General features: G+C 40.3%; 1 protein-coding gene across 1 annotated transcript in view; it reads left to right on the forward strand.

The window, feature by feature from the left end:
* Positions 1–11473, forward strand: part of LOC118478239 — a gene marked incomplete in the record, with an annotated part of 26576 nt that overhangs the window by 12598 nt on the left and 2505 nt on the right. Inside the window, 5 exon segments of the mRNA XM_035971422.1 lie at positions 676–752; positions 3547–3709; positions 4719–4964; positions 6286–6537; positions 10236–10451. Of these exon segments, the coding sequence (XP_035827315.1) occupies positions 676–752; positions 3547–3709; positions 4719–4964; positions 6286–6537; positions 10236–10451 (954 nt within the window).

Genomic DNA, 11473 nt, shown 5'->3' on the forward strand with positions numbered 1-11473 from the left:
GTATGTATGTATGTATGTATGTATGTATGTATGTATGTATGTATGTATGTATCTATCTATCTATCTATCTATCTATCTATCTCTGTCTCTGGTTCTTCCTCTCCCCATTCACTCATTCTCCCTCTTTCTATCAGTCACTCTAGTTCACTGTCTCTGTCTCTCAATCCATCCATCTATCCATCCATCCATCACGCTAAACGTTCTCCCAAAGACATTAGTTGTACAAATTGACTTATGTAGAATCTATTATAGCGACGGACTGCGACTTGTGCCTGCTGCCTACGTTTCGGCACAAGTGTGTCCTCTCTCTCTCTCTCTCTCTCTCTCTCTCTCTCTCTCTCTCTCTCTCTCTCTCACGCGCGCGCGCGCGCACACACACACACACACACAAAGATACACAAACACATGTGACACCTTTTGCACAAAGGCACATACACACATGCAGACACACATACACAATTGCACATATTATACTATACACGTGGCACTAGCGTTAGCATGCGTAAACACAGGCGGACACGCGCACACACACACACACACACACACACACACACACACACACACACACACACACACACACATACACACATGTACACACAAATGTACAAATAAACAACAATTCAAGAGAGTATTATGAAACAATTGTAATTGAGAACACCTATTTTCGTATTTCAGGAAGCTTCCTCAAAATGTTTGCTGTGACGTCCAAAACTCATTTCGTGAAAAATGCAGTTGTCATCACCAAGAGCAAGGTACAATGTGATTTCTGATATCATGAGCCTTTTAAACTAAAAAAGGGTACACGTATTTCCTTCATCATCATCCGGTGCCTTGCCAACTGGCGTGGGCTATCATGGGCCTCCACTTCCATCTGTCTTGCGTTGCAGCAATGATGTCTGTTGTTCTTGCTGCTCCCAGCCATGTTGTCAACTTGTCCTGTATCGTTTCCCTCTCTCTGCCTCAGCCCCTATTTCCATCAAACCTGCCTGTTATTACAATAATTTCAAATGCTTCTTTCCGTATTGTGTGTCCAATGAAAGTTCCCTGTTGCTTTTGTATATTCACAATAAGCTGTCATCTGCAATTTGCTTCAACCAAGACTTCTTCATTTGTTTTTTCTAGCTCTCTACGGGATAAACGCAGCATGCATTTTATGAACCACAACTCTGTTCTTTCCAGCTGTCTATTGATTGTCCATGCTTTGTACCCGTATATTAGGATTGGCTCGATGTAACTTCTCAGCACTCTTTTTCTTGTTTCCAGTGGCAGATTGTTGTTTGTGAGTATCTGTTTCATTTTGTGGAAGGTTGCTTTTGCTTGGCAAATGCAGCTTTTAATTTCGATGTGACATCTCCCATCTGATCATGTAATGGTCCCCAAATATTTAAAATGTTGTACTTTATTGAGGGTGGTATCACTGATTTTGATATTGCAGGTTGGGGTTGGAGTCTTTCTGCTTATCATCATTGTTTTAGTTTTCTTGATGTTTAGGCTTAGGCCCATGTTGTCACTCTCTTGAACGATGGCATCTGATAGATTCTGTAGGTGTTCTTTATCTTCTGCTATTAAGACTGTGTCTTAGATTGTTTACATTATGTCCCCCTATCCAGATACCTGGAATTTCTTCTATGTGTCTCATGATATTTTCACTATACAGGGAGAACAAGTCTTGTGAAAGTACACATCCCTGTCTGACTCTTCTTTTAATATGTACGTATTCGCTGATGTCGTTTTCTATTCTTGTTGCAGCGGTTTTATTCTAGTACATGTTTTTGATAATCCTTTAGTCCTTCGTGTCAATATTTAGGACTTCTAGCATGTCGATGATCTTGTCGTGCCTAACTTTGTCGAATGCCTCGGCGTACTCTATGAAGCATAAATGAAGATCTTTCTGAACTTCCAGGGCCATTCTATTGTTGTACTGAAGACATATATGGTATAACAGTTCCTTTGCCTTCAATAAATCCACACTGTTCTTTGGTTGTTTACGGGAGAATGTTATTTCGTATTCTCATCATAATTATTCAAAGAAGTATTTTTGTTATGTGTAATTCACATTCATTTGCATTAGGTTTCTTTAGTAAAGCTATGAAGATATATTTTGACAAGTCTTATGGAATATGTCCCGTGTCATACATGTTGTGTAGAAGTTTTGTCAGTGTGGTGATTCCAAAGTCCTCTAAAGCTTTTCTCATCTCTGTGGTAATGTTGTCAGGTCCTGCAGCTTTTCCATTCTTCACCTACCTTTCATAATTTCTTCCTTCATGATTGGTGGGCCCTCGTTGTTATTTTCCACTCTCCTTTGTTCATCTCTATTGTCATTGTATATATATTCAGTCCAATGTTTCAGTGTCTAATCTTTATCCATGATGATATTCCCATCCTTTGATTTGAGGCGTCCTGTTGATCCACATATTCTTGTATGGCATACCTCTTTTTAATTTTTCTGTGCAGATCTTTAGAGTTCGCACTGGAATGATTTCCCGTTTCCTCACATTCTTCTTTTTACCATGTCTCTTTTGCTAGATTACATTTGCGTCTGATTTCTTCGTGAAGATTCACATATTCTTCCTGATTGTTTTTGTTTGTCCTTCGTTCCTCCATAAGATTAAGAATTTCTTCGGTCATCCATTTCTTCTTTGCTTTTGTTGTCCTTTCTGGTATAACGTCTTTTGCATCCTCATTTAGAGATATTTTAAGTTGCTCCCATTGTTGTTCTGTTTTCTATTTCTTCTAAGGGGTCGAATTTGTTCTGTGCAGTTATTCTGAATTTATCTTGCATTTCTTTGTTTAACTGGAGTAATGCCATGTTTAGTTCCATCTTCTTGTACTTGCTCATGTGTGTATTTCCTTACTATCTTATAATAAGATTATTCTCTGGCTTCTGCAATTATGCCGTCTTACGACATTAAAAAGTACGCTAAACATGAAATTTTACAAGCGAGGAAAAAAATTAACTTTTTTTGTGTGCGTTTCAAATAAACTAAAATTTGCTCAATCTGATTATTTTATGTCAATATTTATTGGCTGGTCTAACTTTTGTCTGATGTGCTGAGGTATACAGTAAATAGTTATGGAATTATTGATTAAAAGTTCTTCTGTATTAATGATATTGATATGTAATTAGGTCACAACACATATTTTCAAATACCCAAAACTTTCTTACTTTTAATTGTGTAGCCATAATACCAAGATAGAAAGTCATGCCAGGGAAAGGGCTCTCTCTTCTGTATAAAAAGGCTACATTTACCTAATTACGCTTATACGTTTTTTTTGTCATAAGACAGCAGAATTATTGAACATTTCTCAAGTAATGATGATGATGGTGATGAATACGATGATGCTGACGATGATCGTGATGATGATGATGTACTATCGCCCTGCGCCAATTATAAAAGGGAAGCAAACAGAAACAGAATCGCACTTATTAGCCCCCTCCCCACGAATCAAACACAACTGGAAAAACCAAACCAAACCAACCCCCCCCCCCCCTTTCTCCGAAAAAGCAAAGCTTTCTCCGCATTCACCATAATATTATGTCTTCAGGTGAGCGTGTCGGACTGTGCAGTGCTGTGTATTCAGGAGAACACATTCCAGTGTCAAGCCTTCGACTACCAGTTCACCGAGGGAAGCTGTCACCTCTCGAATATTCACCCAGACCAGCAGCAAAATGCGACAGGGCCGGACGTGTACTCGGACACATACTCACGTATGTTCATCACCGGGTGGGGGTGGAGGGGGGGAGTGAAGGTGGGAGGTTGTTAGGGCAAGGATCGGAGGTCACTAATCTAAAGCCCTCATGACACCATGCAATGAGAAGAACTTGATAGATGTGTTTGTAGAGCACTCAGGACTTGGTCACTATATTAATAAAAATATAATTACAGTCCAACCTGTTACGACTGCCACCTGTGCATACGGCCACTTTCCATTTTCCCTCTTGCATTTTTTCTATACAATTGAATTGTGTAAACGGTCTCCTGTCCATCGCTGCCGCGGCCGTAATTTACCTGTCTGGTACGACCAGTTGTCTTTGTTTCGTCGCCCGACGCTTTGTCATATATTTTTAATCGGCCCCTGATGCTATGGACGGGCCGTCATAACCCATTCACGGTCGTTTTGTTGGGAGGACATCAGAGCCGCTCACTTTCGAGAAAAAACTGTCAACGCCGCGCACTATCAGAGCCACATATTTTTAACGATATCAATACAATAAAGATTGCCGATTACCAGAATAGCACCATCCAACAATTTAAGTTTTAAGTACCCTCAGCCTTTTACTGGGCTTGGGACCAGATATCGATTAGATTTTATATTGAAAGAATATACTTTTCAAGCAACAACAAAAAACACCTATATTTACAGGACAATAATTTTAAAGATCCCTTACACATTAGTATAATATTCTTCTTAATATGTATGCATGCGTGTGGGTGTTCGTATGCACACATGTATGTGTGTGTGTTTGTGTGTGTGTGTGTGTGTGTGTGTGTGTGTGTGTGTGTTGTGTGTGTGTGTGTGTGTGTGTGTGTGTGTGTGTGTGTGTGTGTGTGCGTGTGTGTGTGTGTGTTTTCCAGAGTATTTGTGGATGTGTGCATAAGTGTTATAGATTTTTTTTTTAATTATGGGAGGGGGGCAATACTAGGACAGATTTTTTTCCTCTGGTTAAAATCTTGCATGTACCTGTATCCTGAAAGTGTGCCTGGTCTCATCCTCAGGTTTTTACACTATAGAGTACACGAAATTCCCTGGAGAGGTTCTAAAAGACGCCCCAGACAAAACAGTGAGCAACGCTGCGTCGGACGAGATGTGCGCACGTGCATGCACCATGGAGACGAGCTTTCGTTGCGAGTCCTTTGAGATTTGCTCAATCCCCACAGCCACGTGCGCACTGAGGAAAACTCATAGGCTGTCTGTCAAACCCAATGACACGCAATTCAGCTCTGGCTGTCTGCTATACTCGCGTAAGTCAATGTCTCTTTATGCGCCATGCGATGTCACACTTTGCAGTCAATAGCGATGAGTCGCGAAGTCTGCGGCCGTAGTGCAGCAAGTATTCTGCTACAGGTTAAACTGTCGTCTGAAGATGTATTTATGCTACAGGACAGTTCGTTATTGTTGAGGTCTGTGAAGAAGATAGGAATACATAATGTACACCCGATAAATAGAGAAAGACGGCAATTTGGTGAATACCACCACCTTTTCTGTGAATTGAAAAAGGAATTCTGGCTTTTGAAAGACCGGTGTAATCTTCATGATCCAATATTGCCAGAGGAAAGGCTAGTTATTACTTTGAGGTGAGTGGAAGTGCTATGTTACTATTTTAAGTTTATAATTTTCTAAATCATTATAGTCATATCACTTATCATCATCACCACCATCACCCATCCTCCACCCCCCACCCCCCCCCCTCTCTCTCTCTCTCTCTCTCTCTCTCTCTCTCTCTCTCTCTCTCTCTCTCTCTCTCTCTCTCTGCTCTCTCTCTCTCTCTCTCTCTCATTTTTAACAACATTTAACGAAATTAGTTCATGCTAACATGATTGATACAGTTCGATCACGTGTAATGTGGGGCCGATGAGTAAAACGCAAAACAATTAAAGTAAAGAAAAAATTAAACGAGAAAAGCTAATGATTTCTTAATGAATTATTAGCTTTTTTTTGTTTCAGAGATATAAAGCAAAACATTCATGTCCGGGATCGAATTTTCGCGTAACCAGCGACTGGCGGCGGGCAAGAATGGCCAAGACATTCCGGTACAATTACTACGCGGGTTGCCTGCAACCAACCTCTGGTAATACGCATTAACTTCGGACGGTTTCGAACTAAACAAAAGACACTACTCAAAGCGGGCATCTGCAGTAACTAGCAGAAAATCTGCCACACTACGCCGCGCACTATGGAGAACATACTCTTAAGTTGCTCTAAGGAGCCCGTGTGTGTGTATGTGAGTATGTGTGTGTGTGTGTGTGTGTGTGTGTGTGTGTGTGTGTGTGTGTGTGTTTGCGCGCTAGCGGGCGTGAGCGTCAGTATGAGTGTGTGTTTGGCCCCTATTTATCTCACTTATTCATCCACTCATGCCCACGTCCTTCTAGAAACCAACTGTTTTGCCTAAAAAATCTGTTCATCTTAGCATCCATCCTTTCACCCCTTCATCTATCCACCAATTCCTTAAGCGATCCTTACATCCTTTCGTCCTTTTGTCCACTCGGGTAGCGTTGTCCACCCCGATCAGTTGCCTCAGAAAATAAATTATTTATCTTTTCTTCTTTTGACCACGAACGCCAGGCAATCATCTCTTCGACTTCACTTCGAGGGAAAACAAGGTTCTCCAAGGTCACGACGACATCCAGACAGTCGTTTCGGATCCTAGCGCTTGCGCACAAGCTTGTGCGGCGGGAAGTCTCCTCCCAGGCTGCGCCAGCTTTGAAATGTGTCAGAAAGATCGAGGGGAGACAACTTGCACATTGTCCACGGCTGACCCAACAACTGATACTGCACTGACCATAGCTGATAGCGAGGATTGCTCTCTGTACACCCGTGAGTAAGCCATGCGTGATATAGGTAACGTCAGTTGCCGTTCGTCATGCGTCGCTCTTCACTCGTCGCTAATGAAGTAATGAACACATTGCGAGATTAGAGAGATGAGAGATGACACACCGTTCATGTTTTAAAAGCCGTTCGGCGTTTGATACAAGCAGCTGAAAGTTGCAGTCACACAAAAAAAGCTATTGTCATTCTCCATAAGCAGCTGACCTCACCTCATGTGACTTCCCTCATATGCATTTGACCCTCTGTACAAGTTGTTAATAATAAAATACGCATTACATGCTTATTTTGCTTTGTCTTCCATTCACCCTTGGACAGACTGTGAGCACATCTCAACTATTATAGGCCTTGTAAAATTTTGAAACTTTCGTCAACTATGGCGACTGAAGAAGAACCTCAAGATGTTGAAGAGGTAGAAATAGACACTAATATAAGGTAAATTCATTTGGGTTTTTTTATCCTTTATTTACGATGCTGTAGATCCAAAACTTTTTCATTTCTTTGAACAACTTACGGTATTCTTCAACTTTACACGTTCCGCAAGAATTGGCCGCACATTTTGAACGTTGTTTATTTTTTTCGTTGATTATTGTCGACATAATCACCATAAATAAATAATTGTTGCCTTTTCCGCCCTTCTGTTTGAAATTGGGAAACGAAGTGTTTGAAGTCATGGCGGGGAATATAATTTTTCTCGTGTTACAATCTGCGTGTACCTGGTGACTTGAAACAAAGGATGTGCTTGCTAGCGGCGTAAGGAAAATGCAGACTGCAGCGAGTACGAGTGACATGTGACGAGTGACTCTCTCTGTTTAGTGTAATGCCGCCTGACTATAGCCTAGCTTTTTCACTTTCGTCTGATCTCGGCTAAAACAAGTTAAAACCAAATCGCTCTGTTTAATGTTCTCAGATCTCAGCACACTTGTCGAAAAGTTGGATAACTAACAGAATATAAAAGCCCATACATAAAAATGTCCCTGTAAACTAAGGTTACGACATGTTTTCTTTGATGTTAGCCTAAAACAGGTTTAAAAAATCATACAAGTTAAATTTACAAAATTGACATAGATCTATGATACTCATCAACACCACATTGATTTTGCATGTACGCCTAAAAAGCATGGTCCAAGAAGGGTAAATACTTTTAGTCTGGTCGCGGTTAATAGAAGATCAAATGAAAACGCACTGTTTAATCTTCTCAGATCTTTGCATTCGGGTCTAAATGTTGGGGGGCCAACAAAATCGAAACGCCTATTCATAAAAGTCATTGTAAACTAAGGTTCCGACCCGTTTCCTTTGATTTTAGCTAAAAGTGTTGGAAAAAATATTAGGGAATTTACAGCATACACTATGCACCTAAAATGTTGCAAAGTTGACACATTTTCATCAATACCACACTTCACAGTACGCCCAAGAAACACGATTAAAGAGGCGGGGGGTGAATAATTTTTTTGACTCACGTGGAGCACGTGGAGACATCTTGGCACCCGGGGGATGAAATCTACAAAGTTTACACTAAAATGTGGGGGTAGTTGTTTCAAAATGAGCAATATGAAGGCTAGGTTAGTGTAAGTCATTTATTTTAATGACCACGTGTATGCAGTCAAAGAGCAGCTTTTAATATAGGGCCCTTTCTGAAAAAAATATTTTTGTTTGCCCGCTGGCCTGCCATGTGGGCATAGGTAAATTAATAAATGTGCTAGATTTTTTTTTTAAAGATGGGCAGACGGAAATGAACAAACCATAGACAGTCGTAGGATGAAATTTACAAGCTTACACTGATATGCAGAGGCAAGATGGTGTCGCTGTTGCAGAGTGAGTCATTTGGTTACTGTAAACTGTAAATAATTTATTTTTAGTGATCCTGGGTATACAACTACACAGCAGATTTGAATATACGGCCCAAATATAAAAAAATCCCTTTAATTTGTATTACTGGATCAAGATTGAAACCCCCTCAACAATGTGTTTGTTCGTTGGACTGCAGAATTGCCTTGCAAAGTTTATGTAATTGAATGATACAATGAGCTTGGATTTTTTTTTTTACGGGGATAGACGAAAGAGAACAAGTTATTACATGCGTGCTTTTGTTTAGTATAAGATTCGAACTGTGGAAGAACTCTGAATAGTGATGGTATTATGTGTGATGATTTGTTTACGTATAAATTCAAACTCTAAAAGTATGCAATATATGGTTTCGATATCATATGTGCTTTGTTTTCGTATTTCCCCCCTCATTTCCCGATAAAAATGAGATCAGGCTGCTCTCGACAGAAAGTATGCTTTACAAGAAATAATTCCTTCAGATTTAAATTCATGTGCGATTCGAGTGTTACACAGCTTTTAGTATACACCCCTAAACAGCCATTATATGCCATGTAATGCCATGCCATGCCATGATTCGAGGTGTGCCTCCTAGTTACTTTTTCCTGCGTTATCTCAAATATCATCGCCAATGTTGTTTTAGCATTTCAAAATAAACTTTAGTATGTAACCTTTTCAACATACGCTCCATACTCCATGAGGTCTACGCATTTTTCCATGTGATACACCCTGAGTTTGAAAACCAGTATTACTTAGTCTAAGGCTCTATTTACTTTCATGGCGCCTCTTAAATCTCATCTTCTTCTTCAAATGTCTGACCTCGAAGCGTTTTTGTAAGTGTTAGGTGGTTGTTGTTTTCTAAATTTCTACGAATGGCTGGTCTTATTTACCTCTTCTTATTACTAACCAGTGGTCATTGACCACCTCGCCAACTCAAAATTATGCCTGTATTGTCAAGAACACTTTACTATATCATAATATCGTTTTTCAAGATCAAATATACACTTAAGAAATACAAATGTCACATAGCAAGATCAAATGTCACATAGAAAGTTTCACGCCACTTAGAGTGTCCAAATATACAATGGGAAATTTTAGTGCCTACCAAGTTCAAATGTGAAAATAGCAAATCCAAATGTAACAGAATAGGGAGTTGTAATGCTACATAGCATGAAAGCGACCAAGCAGATTACTCAGTATAAGCAGTATCTGCTCATACTGAGTTGATATCCTTTTATGGTGAATTGATAACCATGAAAAAAACACACCGAGAATGCTCCGGCGGAAAGAAATTCTGATTAGATTAAAGCAACCTGATATCAATATACAGTATGGCTTATACGGATAATTTACGGGTATAAATTGGTCTTCATCGATGAGGCTGGTACGACATCAGCCTTTGTGGCTTCTGAATTTCCCAGGTATAACATTTGAGATTTCAATGTTTTCATTTGAACTTATTATTGTTATATTATTTATTTAGACTTTTTATGACGTTATAATTTGCACATTTGGATTTCTTATGTGTTATTTAGTCTTTATATGTGGCATTTGTATTTGTTATGTGTATGTCTGAACAATGCTATAAAGGCATGAATTTGATTCCTCTTTATGTTTTTACACCATTATTATAGTTAGCCTATGGGCAAGTGACATAAACACACCTTTTTGAACCGTCATAGCCCACGTCTAAACGATATGACAACAGCAACGTTTGGCCAAGATCCCTAATACACAGTTCTAGGACATCATAAAACTTCAGCGTTCTAGGTAGAACGGTTTGGAAGTTCCACAGAAGGAAATTTCCTTAATTCAAAAACTTGCTTTGTGCTTTGCAAAATTTTCCGATTAATTTTATTTCTCAGGAGCTAACAAAATACCGAAAGTAAACCCTTCAGCGACAACCAGAGCCAGCCAGCCTACAAGTAAAGAGCCCATCCCTTCTACGCCTGAGCCAAAGCTGAACTCTTCGCCCCAGCCTGCAAGCAATAAACCTCCCACTTCTCCATCGCCTCAGCCTAAGCAAAACTCTTCGCCTCAGCCTCAGCAAAATTCTTCACCTCAGCCTGTTCAGAATTCGAGTAAGTAAAGAAATGGTACATACCAGGTGATGCCCCCGGGGCAGTGCCACTGACTGAAGTGTCTTTAGGCCATTCCCAAAGGGGGGACATTTCTCGTTGAAGCATAGTAGATTGTAAATGGGCTGACTCATGTCACCATCATAACTGTGCCTGATCTACAACAGGGAACTGCTGCTTTTTCTTTCCTGATCCTTACTATTGTCCTTTTCCTCTACTTCTTTTGTATGCTTGTCACTCTCTTGTAACCTGCTATTTTGGGGTGCCTTGATAGTCGAAGAAGACCTTTTGCTGTTGAAGCTAGAGAGGTGAGCAGTCTAAGACTGATTCCGTGTAAAGACTTCTCTGTTGACACCCACCCCTTGGCGCTCATATGACCTTATGCAGTTGCGAGCGCCGTAAATCCCTCTACTACTAAAATAAAATACCAGGTGACCAGAGAAAAGGTTCGTCCAAAAGAACGCCGATCAAACCATTACGAAAAAAGGTATAAACGCCAAAGTTTGCATAGACGTGGAACATCCATCCGGATTTATTATGTATTATTAACAACAGAATATTATGACTGCTACATACAAAGTTACACGATATCTTCCAGATACCCTAATATTTCGAGTAATAAATCACACGCTGAGTAAAATTGACGCCAGAGCTGTTCTGGTCTGTTCTGGGCTGTGTGATAAACCGTTGACACTGCTCTGGAGAAATCTCTTTTGATACTTATTGCCTGAATTTGGCTCCTTGGAAAAAGCGAAGGTTTTTGCGCTTATTCTGCCCACTTGCAAATATGCAGCATCACCTGCGTAGTGATACGCGTTGGCGACCACAGTCCTCCACCTCAGTCAGTCAGTCTGTCTGTCTGTCTGTCTGTCTGAATCTCTCTCTCTCTCTCTCTCTCTCTCTCTCTCTCTCTCGCTCTCTCTCTCTCTCTCTCTCTCTCTCTCATTCAGCCACTGACCCTCTCTCTCATTCTCTTTCTATGTCGCTCTCTCCCTCTCCCCCCTCTCTCTCTCATTTACTCTCTC

The sequence above is a fragment of the Aplysia californica genome, unplaced genomic scaffold (genome assembly GCF_000002075.1).
Source record: "Aplysia californica isolate F4 #8 unplaced genomic scaffold, AplCal3.0 scaffold00434, whole genome shotgun sequence".
In the NCBI taxonomy this organism is placed as follows: domain Eukaryota; kingdom Metazoa; phylum Mollusca; class Gastropoda; order Aplysiida; family Aplysiidae; genus Aplysia; species Aplysia californica.